The following is a 16716-nucleotide window of genomic DNA, read 5'->3' as shown; positions in this document are numbered from 1 at the left end:
CGGTATGAGGCAAAATTCACATTACAGCACACAGTATGAGCTGAAATTCACATTACAGCACACGGTATGAGCCGAAATTCACATTACAGCACATGGTATGAGCCAAAATTCAGATTATAGCAAACAGTATGACCCGAAATTCATATTTTACCACACAGTATGACCCGAAATTTACATTACAGCACACGGTATGAGCCAAAATTCATATTTTACCACACGGTATGAGCCGAAATTCACATTACAGCACACGGTATGAGCCAAAATTCACATTACAGCACACGGTATGAGCCAAAATTCAGATTATAGCAAACAGTATGACCCGAAATACATATTTTACCACACAGTATGAGCCGAAATTCACATTACAGCACACGGTATGAGCCAAAATTCACATTACAGTGTCACGATCCGGGTATCTGGACGCCATTACCTGCCATTTAGGTGTCTTCTGAGACTGGCCCAGCGTTCCAAATCCGGATCTCATCTGTGTCAACACTCTGCACATCCCTCCTGTCATTCTGAGACACTACCACAGCGGCGCCATGTTTGAATCCAACATGGCGTCTCCCGTCCTCCGCGGCCTCCGCCGCCATTACTGTGTTATTGCTGCAGGTTCTCAGAATCATGTATCATGCCTGCCGCGGCCTCTGCTGCCCTCCAAGTGTCTCAGCATATAATTGTCATCTGGCGTCTCCTGTCCTCCGCGGCCGGCGCCGCCATTATCATTATGTTTGCACATTTCATTTCAAACCAGTTTTCCCTCCAGGTTCCAGCATGGGCGCAGCCATGTTGGATTTGATCACATGCTCCAATTCCTCCAATCCACCGTCCCGGGAATCTGCATAATTGCCCAGCCAATGCCTGCATAGCAGCAGGTATAAGTATCCTGTGTCTGGGCCAGATAGATGTCAGTGCTTTGAATGTCATACCTTGTTCCAGTCTCTCTCTCCTGTGGCTTGTTTTTCCAGGTTCCAGTTCCTGTCTCCAGCATCCACAAAGAGACCCGCACCTGCTTTCCATCTTGCAGTGCAGCCTGACTCTACAGCCTTCCGTGGCTGTCCAGTTTCCAGCTATCTACTATCTGCTTCCAAGCAGCCAGCTTTCTACTGATTCCAGCTTCTACCAAACACCGGTGCTGATCCAGCGGATCCTATCTTACCAGCAGTATCCACTACCACCGGTAATCATCTTTCAGCTATTCTGTTTCTACGCTCCCTAGCATCTCACATCATTCACTCTGTGTTTTATCACCTGGCTGGTTCCATCCAGCATCCACTCCGTGACTTTAGTACCTGGCTGATTCCATTCAGCATCCAGTCTGCATTTCATCACCTGGCTGATTCCACTCAGCATCCACTCCGTGTCTTACCACCTGGCTGGTTCCATCCAGCTGATACAGCAGCATACTCAAGTTACAGATTCACCTGCTACAACTACTGGCATGTTCCTTGGCTATTTCTACAACTACAACCAGGCCTGGTAAGGTGATTCCATCAAAGGACTTTTACATCTGTTCTAAACCTACCAGTGCTCTGAGAAACCTTCTATGGTTATGTATTCCAGGAACTGTGTTATTTGCCACTGTCTTTGCTAAACTTGAATACTGCTTGTTATCACACGGAGTCTGTTAATAAACTTTTATTTTGAATTTTAAACTGGTTGTCATGGTCACACCTTCGGGTAATCATTCTGCACTTACATGTCCAGGGGTCTGATTAAACCTCCCAGGTTTAATTTCATCTCAGCCCCTACAACTGAGGCTTCCTCTCGTCAGCCTAAACCCTCAGTTGTGACAGTAAGCACTGACCATATGAATCCAGCCGGAGACCAGGATCAAGCGGCTAGACCTATGCAAGAACTGGCAGCCAGACTCGAACATCAGGAGGCTGCACAAGGTCACATCATCCGCTGTCTCCAGGATCTCTCTACTCGGCTGGATGGGATTCAGACGACCCTCCGTGGCCTGGCACGTCTGGTGCGTCCACCACAGTGACTCCAGCTGTAACCCCACCCACCTTGCCCATTTCCATACCACGTCTTCATCTTCCAACGCCAGCAAAATTTGACGGATCTCCAAAGTTCTGCAGGGGCTTTCTCAACCAATGCGGAATCCATTTTGAGCTTCAACCTGGCAACTTCCCCAGTGACCGTACCAAAGTTGCTTATATTATTTCTCTCCTCAGTGGCTCAGCCCTTGATTGGGCATCACCGTTATGGGAGAAGTCTGATCCCCTGCTGTCCTCCTATACTGACTTTATAGCATCCTTCAGGCGCATCTTCGACGAGCCGGGCCGGGTTTACTCTGCTTCATCTGAGATTCTCCGTCTACGCCAGGGAACACGTACTGTGGGACAGTATCTTATACAGTTCAAAATCCTGGCATCTGAACTGGCCTGGAACGACGAGGCCCTGTATGCTGCATTCTGGCATGGCTTGTCAGAACGCATTAAAGATGAGTTAGCTACCAGAGACTTGCCTTCTAAGTTGGATGAGCTAATTTCACTATGCACGAAGGTTGATCTACGGTTCAGAGAGAGAGCAACCGAGCGAGGAAGATCATCCGTTCCTAAATCTTCTGCTCCTCCTCCTTGTCACCATCTCCATCCAAGGATGAGCCTATGCAAATTGGTCGTTCCCGTCTATCTCCCGCTGAGCGCCGAAGACGCCTCTCCGAGTCTCTATGTCTCTACTGTGCAGCTCCGTCGCACACTATCAACGCCTGTCCCAAACGTTCGGGACTCCAGATCCTAGCTCACCAAGGAGAGGGCCGGCTAGGAGTAATGATCTCCTCTCCATCTCCTCATGATTGTAACCTCCCAGTGTCGCTCCAAATTGCTCAACGTTACAGGAACGTCATTGCCCTCCTTGATTCCGGAGCAGCTGGGAATTTAATAACCGAAGCTTATGTTAAACGGTGGTCCCTACCCACCGAGAGACTGTCCTCGTCCATCTCTTTGACTGCCGTGGATGGCAGCAAGATTTTTGACGCAGTCATTTCCTTAAGAACTCTTCCAGTTCGTCTGAGAGTGGGAGTTCTTCATTCTGAGTATATTTCTTTTCTAGTGATTCCAAGAGCCACACATCCAGTGGTTTTAGGCCTTCCATGGCTCCGTCTCCACAACCCATCGATTGACTGGACGACTACGCAAATACTGGCATGGGGTTCACTACGGCTGGCCGGCGGTCGGGCTCCCGGCGACCAGCATCCCGGCGCCGGGAGCCCGACCGCCGGCTTACCGACAGCTTGGCGAGCGCAAATGAGCCCCTTGCGGGCTCGCTGCGCTCGCCACGCTACGGGCACTGTGGCGCGCTACGCGCGCCACACTATTTTATTCTCCCTCTATGGGGGTCGTGGACCCCCACGAGGGAAAATAATTGTCGGTATTCCGGCTGTCGGGCTCCCGGCGCCGGTATACTGAGCGCCGGGAGCCCGACCGCCGGCAAACAGAAGACCACCCCTGGCATGGAGTCCCTCCTGTGCTGAGACTTGTTTAGCCAAAGTTCTTCCTGTTTGTTCTTCCTTCCCCAGGTCATCTGATGTTCCACCTCCTCCATATCAAGACTTCACGGACGTGTTCAGTAAAGCCTCTGCTGATATCCTTCCTCCTCATAGAGAATGGGACTGCCCAATCGACCTCATTCCAGGGAAGGTTCCACCGCGAGGCCGAACTTATCCGTTGTCTCTGCCTGAGACACACTCCATGGAAGAGTACATCAAAGAGAACCTGGCGAAGGGTTTCATCCGACCATCTTCTTCTCCAGCCGGCGCAGGCTTCTTCTTCGTTAAGAAGAAAGACGGTGGTCTGCGTCCGTGCATCGACTACAGAGGTCTGAACGACATTACTGTCAAGAACCGATACCCTTTACCCCTGATTACAGAGCTCTTTGATAGAGTTAGTGGTGCAACCATTTTCACAAAGCTGGACTTGAGGGGTGCCTACAATCTCATCCGAATCCGTGAGGGTGACGAGTGGAAGACCGCCTTTAACACCCGTGACGGACATTATGAGTACCTCGTCATGCCCTTCGGATTGAGCAACGCTCCAGCAGTCTTCCAGCACTTCGTGAATGAGATCTTCAGGGACATCTTATACCGCCATGTCGTGGTTTATCTAGATGACATCCTCATCTTTGCTAATAATCTAGAAGATCATCGTTTCTGGGTAAAGGAGGTCCTTTCCCGTCTCCGTGTCAACCACCTCTATTGTAAATTGGAGAAGTGTATGTTTGAAGTTAAAACCATTCCGTTTCTAGGTTACATTGTGTCCGGTTCCGGACTAGAGATGGATCCTGAGAAACTCCAAGCAATCCAGAATTGGCCTATACCCTTAACCCTCAAAGGGGTCCAGAGGTTCTTAGGGTTCGCCAATTATTATAGAAAGTTTATACGAGACTTTTCCACCATTGTGGCGCCTATCACTGCATTAACCAAGAAAGGTGCTAATCCGTCCAAGTGGTCCGAAGAAGCTACGCAGGCCTTTCACCTTCTGAAGGAACGGTTCATCTCTGCACCAGTTCTGAAACAGCCCGACACCGACTCTCCTTTTATCTTAGAGGTAGATGCCTCCTCCGTTGGAGTAGGAGCGGTGTTATCCCAGAGGGCCAAAGATGGACATCTACATCCTTGCAGTTTCTTCTCCCGGAAGTTCTCCCCAGCTGAGCGCAACTATGCCATTGGCGATCAGGAGTTGCTAGCCATCAAGCTCGCTCTGGAGGAGTGGAGATACCTGTTGGAGGGAGCTTCTCATTCAATCACCATACTTACCGACCACAAAAATCTTTTATATCTCAAAGGCGCACAATGTCTGAACCCTCGTCAGGCCAGATGGGCACTTTTCTTCTCTAGGTTTGACTTTAAACTCCAGTTCTGTCCGGGTTCTCAGAATCGTAAGGCCGATGCCCTTTCCCGCTCATGGGAGCAAGAAAATGAGTCCGAGTCTGCAGACAAGCATCCTATTATTAATCCGTTGGCATTCTCCACGGTAGGGATGGACTCTACGCCCCCGCCAGGGAAAAGTTTTGTTAAGCCAGTTCTAAGGAAGAAGCTCATGCATTGGGCCCACGCTTCCCGCTTTGCTGGACATACAGGCATTCAGAAAACCCTGGAGTTTATCTCTAGATCCTACTGGTGGCCAACTCTGAAGAAGGACGTTATGGAATTTATTGCCTCCTGCCCAAAGTGTGCCCAACACAAAGTCTCCCGCCAGTCGCCTGCGGGGCAACTGGTTCCATAATCTGTTCCCCGTCGACCATGGACCCATTTGTCGATGGACTTTGTTACCGATCTACCTATCTGCAACAAGTTTAATACCATCTGGGTGGTAGTTGACCGGTTCACCAAGATGGCACATTTCATCCCTCTCACCGGTCTTCCGTCAGCTTCCAAGTTGGCTCAAGTGTTTATACAAGAGATCTTCCGACTTCACGGTCTTCCTGAAGAGATTATCTCGGATCGTGGAGTACAATTTGTAGCCAAATTTTGGCGAAGTTTGTGTCAAGCCCTCCAAGTCAAGTTAAAGTTTTCCACAGCTTACCATCCTCAGACCAATGGTCAAACCGAAAGGGTGAATCAGGACTTGGAGGCCTTCCTCCGTATATATGTGTCTTCCTCTCAAGATGACTGGGTTCAACTCCTTCCTTGGGCCGAGTTCAGCCACAACAATCAATACCATTCCTCATCTTCTTCGACACCATTCTCCATTAATTATGGATTCCACCCTAAAGTCCCAGAATTTCAACCGCTTCCCGCAACTTCTGTTCCAGCAGTGGATGTCACCTTGCGTCAGTTTTCAAATAACTGGAAGAACGTCCGCGCAGCCCTGCTTAAAGCCTCATCCAGGTATAAGAAGTTTGCCGATAGGAAGCGTAGAGCGGTTCCTGCTCTCAAGGTGGGTGATCGTGTGTGGTTGTCCACGAAGAATTTGAGGTTGAGAGTTCCCAGCATGAAATTTGCACCTCGCTACATCGGTCCCTTCAAGATTGAACAAGTCATCAATCCTGTTGCCTACAGATTACAGTTACCACCCTTCTTGAAAATACCCAGGACATTTCATGTTTCCTTGTTGAAACCGCTGATCCTGAATCGGTTTCATTCCGCACTTCCTCCAGCTCCCAAAGTTCAGACTCAACGGGGAGTCGAGTACGAGGTGGCCAAGATTTTGGACTCACGTTTCCGTTACGGTCAGTTACAGTATCTCATTGACTGGAAGGGCTATGGTCCTGAAGAACGCTCTTGGACCAATGCCTCAGACGTCCATGCTCCTGCCTTGGTCCGAAATTTCCACTCAAAGTTTCCTTTAAAGCCTAAGAAGTGTCCTGGGGCCACTCCTAAAGGGGGGGGTGCTGTCACGATCCGGGTATCTGGACGCCATTACCTGCCGTTTAGGTGTCTTCTGAGACTGGCCCAGCGTTCCAAATCCGGATCTCATCTGTGTCAACACTCTGCACATCCCTCCTGTCATTCTGAGACACTACCACAGCGGCGCCATGTTTGAATCCAACATGGCGTCTCCCGTCCTCCGCGGCCTCCGCCGCCGTTACTGTGTTATTGCTGCAGGTTCTCAGAATCATGTATCATGCCTGCCGCGGCCTCTGCTGCCCTCCAAGTGTCTCAGCATATAATTGTCATCTGTCGTCTCCTGTCCTCCGCGGCCGGCGCCGCCATTATCATTATGTTTGCACATTTCATTTCAAACCAGTTTTCCCTCCAGGTTCCAGCATGGGCGCAGCCATGTTGGATTTGATCACATGCTCCAATTCCTCCAATCCACCGTCCCGGGAATCTGCATAATTGCCCAGCCAATGCCTGCATAGCAGCAGGTATAAGTATCCTGTGTCTGGGCCAGATAGATGTCAGTGCTTTGAATGTCATACCTTGTTCCAGTCTCTCTCTCCTGTGGCTTGTTTTTCCAGGTTCCAGTTCCTGTCTCCAGCATCCACAAAGAGACCCGCACCTGCTTTCCATCTTGCAGTGCAGCCTGACTCTACAGCCTTCCGTGGCTGTCCAGTTTCCAGCTATCTACTATCTGCTTCCAAGCAGCCAGCTTTCTACTGATTCCAGCTTCTACCAAACACCGGTGCTGATCCAGCGGATCCTATCTTACCAGCAGTATCCACTACCACCGGTAATCATCTTTCAGCTATTCTGTTTCTACGCTCCCTAGCATCTCACATCATTCACTCTGTGTTTTATCACCTGGCTGGTTCCATCCAGCATCCACTCCGTGACTTTAGTACCTGGCTGATTCCATTCAGCATCCACTCTGCATTTCATCACCTGGCTGATTCCACTCAGCATCCACTCCGTGTCTTACCACCTGGCTGGTTCCATCCAGCTGATACAGCAGCATACTCAAGTTACAGATTTACCTGCTACAACTACTGGCATGTTCCTTGGCTATTTCTACAACTACAACCAGGCCTGGTAAGGTGATTCCATCAAAGGACTTTTACATCTGTTCTAAACCTACCAGTGCTCTGAGAAACCTTCTATGGTTATGTATTCCAGGAACTGTGTTATTTGCCACTGTCTTTGCTAAACTTGAATACTGCTTGTTATCACACGGAGGGGGAAATTTACTAAGCTCCCGATTTTGACCGAGATGCCGTTTTTTCATCAAAGTGTCATCTCGGTAATTTACTAAACACTAATCACGGCAGAGATGAGGGCATTCGTAATTTTTTGCAAGTCCAAGTAAAAAATTACGAATGAATACACCATCGGTCAAAACGCGGCTGTTTAAGTATGAATCTCGGTCATTTACTAAGAAGTGCAAAGCAAAAAAAAAAAAAACGCTGCCGTGAAAAATTACAACTCGTAAAAAAGTGCTAAAAAAAACCAGACCTTTTTTTTTTATTCGTGATTGGATAGGCATGCACGGATCCATGAGATCCGTGCATGTATATCAGTGGGAAGGGGTGGGAAAGTGCTTATTTTTTCAAAAAAAATTGCGTGGGGTCCCCCCTCCTAAGCATAACCAGCCTCGGGCTCTTTGAGCCGATCCTGGTTGCCGAAATATGGGGAAAAAAATGACAGGGGTTCCCCCATATTTAAGCAACCAGCATCGGGCTCTGCGCCTGGTCCTGGTCCCAAAAATACGGGGGACAAAAAGAGTAGGGGTCCCCCGTATTTTTAAAACCAGCACCGGGCTCCACTAGCTGGACAGATAATGCCACAGCCAGGGGTCACTTTTATATAGTGCCCTGCGGCCGTGGCATCAAAAATCCAACTAGTCACTCCTGGCCGGGGTACCCTGGGGGAGTGGGGACCCCTTCAATCAAGGGGTCCCCCCCCCCCAGCCACCCAAGGGCCAGGGGTGAAGCCCGAGGCTGTCCCCCCCCATCCAATGGCATAGGCAAACGCAGGGGGGGTTTCTGGTTGCACAGAAACCCCCATCCTCTTGGCAAGTGGCTAAAATTATGACAACAATAGCAATGGTATATAATACGATTACCAGAATTGCTGCCACAACAGGCAGTTTAAGGGACAGAGCAGAGCTGCTGCACATGCCTAGTGTGGCAGCTTCTTCTACCACGTTTTCTATGTGTGTGGATCTGATAATCAGTGTACTGGACCAGATAGTAGCTACCAGGGAGAAGAGACAGGAGCCTTACTATGAGGAGGGAGAATGTGTATTTAGAAAGTGCAGTACTGGTTCTTTTATGTTTGTGTATTTATTTCTTATGGTATTCTTAACCTTTTCCATTTATCTTATTTATATGATTTAACTATATTCGGTACAGCCTACAATCTATAGTTTTAAATATTAATACGGTATTTAACACAGTATCCAGTCTATATATATATAAAGACCATTGTTTACATTAATGTCCATGGTCGTTACTGGGTTTTTCTGCCACTCCCCCAGACACGCGCTCTTGCTCCAATGTTCCGCAGAGTGGGAGATTGTGGATTGCATTTGGAAACCCCCCTCTAGAAATCCTGCGTTTGCCACTGAATGGGCTGCGGATGGGGAGGCTGATAGCCTTTGTTGTAAAAGAAAAGATATTGTTTTTAGTAGCAGTACTACAAGGCCCAGCAAGCCTCCCCCGCATGCTGGTACTTGGAGAACCACAAGTACCAGCATGCAGAGGAAAAACGGGCCCGCTGGTACCTGTAGTACTACTACTAAAAAAATACCCAAAAAAAGACAAGACACACACACCGTGAAAGTATAATTTTATTACATACATGCACACAAACATACATACATACTTACCTTATGTTCACACGCAGGTCGGTCCTCTTCTCCAGTAGAATCCAAGGGGTACCTGTTGAAGAAATTATACTCACGAGATCCAGGGGTCCAGGCTCCTCGGGAAATCCAGGGGTAATCCACGTACTTGAAAAAAATAACAAAACGGTGTCCCGACCACGAACTGAAAGGGGACCCATGTTTGCACATGGGTCACCTTTCCACGAATGCCAGAAACCCACTTTGACTTCTGTCTAAGTGGGTTTCTTCAGCCAATCAGGGAGCGCCACGTTGTAGCACTCTCCTGATCAGCTGTGTGCTCCTGTCCTCACTGACAGGCAGCACACGGCAGTGTTACAATGTAGCGCCTATGCGCTCCATTGTAACCAATGCTGGGAACTTTCTGCTCAGCGGTGACGTCACTTTAGGTCAACCGCAGGGCAGAAAGTTCCCATCATTGGTTACAATGTAGCGCATAGGCGCTACATTGTAACACTGCCGTGTGCTGCCTGTCAGTGAGGACAGGAGCACACAGCTGATCAGGAGAGTGCTACAACGTGGCGCTCCCTGATTGGCTGAAGAAACCCACTTAGACAGAAGTCAAAGTGGGTTTCTGGCATTCGTGGAAAGGTGACCCATGTGCAAACATGGGTCCCCTTTCAGTTCGTGGTCGGGACACCGTTTTGTTATTTTTTTCAAGTACGTGGATTACCCCTGGATTTCCCGAGGAGCCTGGACCCCTGGATCTCGTGAGTATAATTTCTTCAACAGGTACCCCTTGGATTCTACTGGAGAAGAGGACCGACCTGCGTGGGAACTTAAGGTAAGTATGTATGTATGTGTGTATGTATGTAATAAAATTATACTTTCACGGTGTGTGTGTCTTGTCTTTTTTTGGGTATTTTTTTAGTAGTAGTACTACAGGTACCAGCGGGCCCGTTTTTCCTCTGCATGCTGGTACTTGTGGTTCTCCAAGTACCAGCATGCGGGGGAGGCTTGCTGGGCCTTGTAGTACTGCTACTAAAAACAATATCTTTTCTTTTACAACAAAGGCTATCAGCCTCCCCATCCGCAGCCCATTGGATGGGGGGGACAGCCTCGGGCTTCACCCCTGGCCCTTGGGTGGCTGGGGGGGGGGACCCCTTGATTTAAGGGGTCCCCACTCCCCCAGGGTACCCCGGCCAGGAGTGACTAGTTGGATTTTTGATGCCACGGCCGCAGGGCACTATATAAAAGTGACCCCCGGCTGTGGCATTATCTGTCCAGCTAGTGGAGCCCGGTGCTGGTTTTAAAAATACGGGGGACCCCTACTCTTTTTGTCCCCCGTATTTTTGGGACCAGGACCAGGCGCAGAGCCCGATGCTGGTTGCTTAAATATGGGGGAACCCCTGTCATTTTTTTTCCCATATTTCTGCAACCAGGATCGGCTCAAAGAGCCCGAGGCTGGTTATGCTTAGGAGGGGGTACCCCACGCAATTTTTTTTTTAAATTTTACAGTGTTTAATTAAAAAAAAAAAAATAGAACCCCAGCACGGATCACACAGATCCGGCCGAGATTAATTGTAAAAAAGTCGGCAGTGTTTTGCTAATCACTGCCGTAAAAAACACAAAAAAAACACGAATGACATCGACATCGGAAGAAAAGAAAAACCCGAATACGACAGCTTAGTAAATCCATCGTAACAAATTCAAAAAGTTGCAGTTTTACACTTTCGATGTCATTCGTGATTGAACTTTGACCTGAAACGGGAAAACACGAATCTTAGTAAATTTACCCCGGAGTCTGTTAATAAACTTTTATTTTGAATTTTAAACTGGTTGTCATGGTCACACCTTCGGGTAATCATTCTGCACTTACATGTCCAGGGGTCTGATTAAACCTCCCAGGTTTAATTTCATCTCAGCCCCTACAACTGAGGCTTCCTCTCGTCAGCCTAAACCCTCAGTTGTGACATACAGCACATGGTATGACCCGAAATTCACATTATAGCACACGGTATGACCCACAATTCAGGGACAGGGAGAGAGAGTGACAGCAGGGACTGAAAGAGTGACAGCAGGGACTGAGAGAGTGACAGCAGGGACTGAGAGAGTGACAGCAGGGACTTAGGGAAGCAGGGCAACATTACCTGATATGTGCAGCGGATGTGCGGAAGGGACTGTGGTTGTCGGTGGCAGATGAGCCCATGGTCTGCGGGGGATACGGCGGTACTAAGCCGTCCTTTGTTGCTGCGGCGTTGATGTCCCTCTGTTGTCTGCGGTGGTCAGCTTTCAGTGGCGGTGCAGCGTGCGGCAGTGAGCGCTGGTCAGCAGTGGGCGGCGGGCAGCTGTGATACAAATATATAATTTTTTTTACATTTATTTGTTTTTCTTTTTCCCTGTCCCTGCGTCCAAGTGATCTGGGGGTGAGCTGCAGTCCAAGTGATCTTGCCCAGATCACTTGGACTGCAGCTCACCCCCAGATCACTTGGACTGCAGCTCACCCCCAGATCATCTTGGGGTGAGCTGCAGTCCAAGTGATCTGGGGGTGAGCTGGCCAGACACTTCCCACCCCACCGCACAACTCCCCCCCCCCTGCGCCTCCTCGCCTGGGTGGTCAGGTACCAGTGCTGCAGGCACCGCTGTGCTGTTCCCAGCTCTGGTGCTCCAGTTATCTCCGGAGCTGCCGCTGCTGAAGGCAGCTCCAACAACGGGTCCCGCCGCCTGTAGTGGCGGCCCCACTGTAGTGCCGGGTCCCGTCGCAGCTGCAGCTCAGTGCCTATGGGTTATTGGACCAGCGGATCCAGTACTGGATCCGCTGTCCAATCACATCTGCCTCGCTGCCAGGGGCACTGGCATATATGCCGCTTCCCCTGCAGTTTTTTAATGGGTTTTTACAGCCCCGAGCTTGGCCCGCCCCCCTTTCTCTCCCCCTTTCCAGTGGGAAGGTGACAATACGCTCCGGCTATCATCGCAGGCTATGGAAAACAGCTGCGGGAGGCTGCGCTATGCTGCAACGAGTACGCATCACAGCAATGCCACACTATGCAGCCTCCCGCAGCAAGGATGTTGGAGGACACTTTTGTATATATGTGTGTGCGTGTGGTGTGTGAAAATATATATATATATATATATATATATATCAGTGACGTGCGGTGAGGTCAGGGCCTGGGGAGGCACTGCAGCTAAACACCCCCCCCCCCCCAGAAAAAAAAAAGTGCAGTCCCCCCCACACCACTAAAACCAGCACCAGGCAGAACCAGCCAGGGGGGATAATGCCATAGCAGGGGAAACACTCAGTGTGGGGTCCCCCTGCCATGCCATTAAACAACCCCCAAACCAGTCAGCCCAGGGCTGGAATTCCTCGGAAAGTGGGGCCCCCAAAAAATCAAAATGGGGTCCCCCCTCCCGAGCAACAACCAGCACTGGGCTGATAGCCCAGTGCTATGCCCCGCACCCCTGGTGGCGGTGGGTGCGGGGTTCATTGTATGATAATACTGTTCTTTACAGGTGGCCTACAGATCACAGCAAGCCTGCCCCAGCATGCTGGCACTTGGAGAACCACAAGTGCCAGCATGCCCGAACATAAAGGGCCCGCTGGCACCTGTAGTCCACCTGCAAAGAATAGTAATATTGTTCTTTACAGGTGGCCTACAGATCACAGCAGCCTGCCCCAGCATGCTGGCACTTGGAGAACCACAAGTGCCAGCATGCCCGGACATAAAGGGCCCGCTGGCACCTGTAGTCCACCTGCAAAGAATAGTAATATTGTTCTTTACAGGTGGCCTACAGGTCCCAGCAAGCCTGCCCCAGCATGCTGGCACTTGGAGAACCACAAGTGCCAGCATGCCCGGACATAAAGGGCCCGCTGGCACCTGTAGTCCACCTGTAAAGAAAATATTAAAAAAAAAAACACGACACATTCTTTAAAAAATCCTTTATTAAACTGGGTCTTCACCTGGGGGCGGCGGCCTTTAAGCTCTTTTGCATGGCCGCCGCCTTCCCAGGGCTTCCGGCGTCTTCACCTGGGGGGGCGCCACCTCCCCAGGGCTTCTGGGGTCTTCCTCCGGCGTCTTCACCTGGTGGGCGGCGGCTGCCTTGCTCTTTTGCATAGCCGCCGCCCATCCAGGACTTCCACGACGTCTTCACCTGGGAGGCGGCGCCCTTTAAGCTCTTTTGCATGGCCGCCGCCTTCCCAGGACATCCAGCATCTTCACCTGGTGGGTGGCGGCTGCTAAGCTCTTTTGCATAGCCGCCGCCCATCCAGGACTTCCACGGCGTCTTCAGTCTTTAGGAGCTCTTCTCCGCTCCTCCTCCGCCGTCGGACTGACAGCCGCTGCCTCGCGCTGACTTATATAAGTCAGCGGGAGGGGGCGGGGCGATGACGCGGCGAGCCATGATTGGCTCGCGGCGGCCATCTTGAATTTCAAAAATGACTTTGAGGCGCCATTTTTGAAATGGGTACCGCTTCCGCTGCCAAACTCTGCACAAGGAGCCTGAAAGCCGAGTCCCGCCGCCGCTACCGCCGCCCGCCTCTCCGCCGCCAGCACCTCCGCCGCCTGGCCCGCCGCATCCCGCACCTCCGCCGCCCGCACCTCCGCTGGTACCGACGCCCACACAGTGATTGACAGCGGATCCAGTGACGGATCCGCTGGCCAATCACTGTGGCTTCACTCACAGGGACGTGCTTTCATAGGTTGAAAGCACGTCCCTGTAGGAAAGCGGCACCACTAATGGTGCCGCTTTCCCATGTTATTTCAATGGGCTTTTCCAGCCCATTGCTAGGGCCCGCCTGCGCCCGCCCCCCGCTCCCCATACCTTTCCCAATCAGTACGGGAGGCACCACGATCGGTGCCTCCCAAACTGATTTTAACACATATAATGATAGGTAAAATAATTAGTGATGAGATCACTAAAAATAATAAAGAAGATACTTATGTGTCATAAGTATCTTCTTTGTATTATTTTACTCATTAATGACAGGGGAGGCACTGCCTCCCCTGACTGCACGTCCCTGCTTTGGATACATTAACCTGCTATTTCACAAACCCCAGGATTAATTTATTTTTTAATAAAAAGGAGGTAGTTGCGACAAGAGTCGGATTTAGGGGTGAGGGCACCTCTAAGCACAACAGTAATGGCTGCCCCCCGCCTGCCTAATTTTAATATATTTATTGATTGGTTATAAACCCTCATTTGATGGTAGCAAATTTAATAGAATCATTTTTATTTATGTATACATATTTACTAAGTACAGTAGGACAGCTTACAGGGGCAGTTTGAGCATGTCCTACCTGTTTACACTTCATAGCATATGGCACAGTACAGTGGATATATATTGCAGTTATTGGTACTTTTTGGGTGACAGTACCAACACAAGCATCCAATTGCTGACCCCAAACAAGTGCCACCACAAGACACATGCCTAATGGGAAATTTGCCACTGGTTGCAAAAGCGACATAGCTCAAATCAAAGACTGCTTAAGCTATGTTGCCTGTTGCTCTGCATTAAAAAACAAAACAATAAAAATTATAATATAGAGAGGAGGGAGGGGGTGGGTTCCTATCATGGCGTCAATGCAGAAGCGGCTCCAGAAAGAATTGTTGGCCTTGCAGAATGAACCTCCTCCAGGAATGACCTTAAATGAAAAGAGCGTTCAGAATTCCATTACACAGTGGATTGTAGATATGGAAGGCGCCCCAGGAACATTATATGAAGGAGAAAAGTTCCAGCTTTTATTTAAGTTCGGCAGTCGATATCCTTTTGATTCTCCTCAGGTTATGTTCACCGGTGATAATATCCCTGTCCATCCTCATGTTTATAGCAATGGTCATATCTGTTTATCTATTTTAACGGAAGATTGGTCACCTGCACTGTCTGTGCAATCTGTTTGTCTTAGCATAATCAGCATGTTGTCCAGCTGCAAGGAAAAGAGACGACCTCCAGATAATTCCTTTTATGTAAGAACATGCAACAAAAATCCAAAGAAAACAAAATGGTGGTATCATGATGACACATGTTGATGCAAGTTGAAGCCCATCTAGAAGAAGATATTCCTACTGAATAAACAAGCACTTTGGTCATTTACGTCTTTGAACTTTAACCTTTGACTAGAGGTGACTGTATTAAAAGAAGACTACTTCCTTTTTACTGCATTTTTACTAGTGTGCATTGTGGCGCATGTTGATAGCTGTCTCAGCACATGCAGCCGACATGCTTTATTAGTCATACTGGATTAATGCAGATGTCAGGACGAGATTCCATTTTACTTTTTCTTTACTCTTTCCAAGATTTCCCAGGTCGTCATGTATTGTGCAATAACAATGATAAATGCATGACAGGGCCTACTGGATAATATCCACCATATGAATTTGGATAATAAGGAACACTTCCACCGCTGCAATGCCACCCATGACATCGGGATACTATGCACTGTGATCCTGAACATGGCGGCATGGCTCAACATGCGCGACCTGAAGGACTGCGGAACACAAACTGTATTTATTAACTGGTTTCCTTTGTCAGGTTCTTGGCGAATGTCTTCTGATGAGTGCAAGGGACAGGTACAAAAAAACTGAACACAATGTGGTAACATACATAAGTTGTATATAGTCAATAGAGTTTAGAGTAGAGTATGTATGCGTGACATGCTAGATTGTAGGTGCCTTTATGTGTACCTGTCACCTATACACAGTGGAGGCAGCCATTTTGTGGACTCACAGCCAAGATTCAGCTGAGCAAGTCATTTAGAACTAGTGACATTTCTGAGAAGTAAAACGCAAAGTGCTTCGTGCCTCCATGATGCCATTAGTTCCTATTAAACGATTAGGCTGCAGTCTAATGAATACTGTGTAGCCCATAGAGTGGCTGCCTCCATTGCACATTTAAGCAATGGCTATGCTTAAATCAGGACTTTATATCAGGAAGGGCGGTCGTATGAGTGTGTTTCAGTCATTAGACCAAGGTTTCACGCAGCTTTTTATTTCATTTGATGCTGTTATGTTTTTCCCCTAGCTGTTGGCATGAGCCCAGCTCAGTCTAATGTATTTGTTTGAAAACATATTTTGTCACTTTTTTCTTTTGTTTGTTTATTTTGTTGTCTTGTTGTAAGTCTTGTTTAATTAATACATAAGTTTATTTAGACCAAGAAACCTGGTAATCTATCTTATTCCTATTTCTCTTGCCTGCAGTCAATCATTAGCACCCACAAAGTAGTGTATTCAGTATGTTTTACTCTACAAAAAGCAAGAATATATTTTCTTAGAACATGCTGAATATACAGCACTCCTTTTCCCTCAAAGCTAATGATTTGTTTTTTCACAACATTGTTGACTTTTTAGTCCTAGAGAGGAATTCAATTAGGCACAATCATTTTTTGGCTCAGAAAAATTGGACTTTTTCATAATTTTTTTTTTTTTATGAAGTTTTTTTGGGGGCCAATTCAGTTATTGCTTGTTTTTTGTGGCCCCAAAAAACCCACACAGAATCCGATTGCAGAAAAAAAAGCTCATTATCTGGCCTTTTTTTTTTTTTTTTTTTCAT

General features: G+C 48.6%; 1 protein-coding gene across 1 annotated transcript; it reads left to right on the top strand.

The window, feature by feature from the left end:
- The first annotated feature begins 14721 nt into the window (after positions 1-14721).
- Positions 14722-16325, top strand: LOC134900752 (ubiquitin-conjugating enzyme E2 W). The gene has a single exon (XM_063914263.1). The coding sequence runs from the start codon at positions 14742-14744 to the stop codon at positions 15195-15197; it is 456 nt and encodes a 151-aa protein (XP_063770333.1). The 5' UTR covers positions 14722-14741; the 3' UTR covers positions 15198-16325.
- The last annotated feature ends 391 nt before the right edge of the window (positions 16326-16716 follow it).

The sequence above is a fragment of the Pseudophryne corroboree genome, chromosome 1, assembly GCF_028390025.1.
Source record: "Pseudophryne corroboree isolate aPseCor3 chromosome 1, aPseCor3.hap2, whole genome shotgun sequence".
Classification (NCBI taxonomy): domain Eukaryota; kingdom Metazoa; phylum Chordata; class Amphibia; order Anura; family Myobatrachidae; genus Pseudophryne; species Pseudophryne corroboree.
Note: the sequence above shows the minus strand (reverse complement) of the source record. Positions and strands in the feature narration are given on the sequence as shown.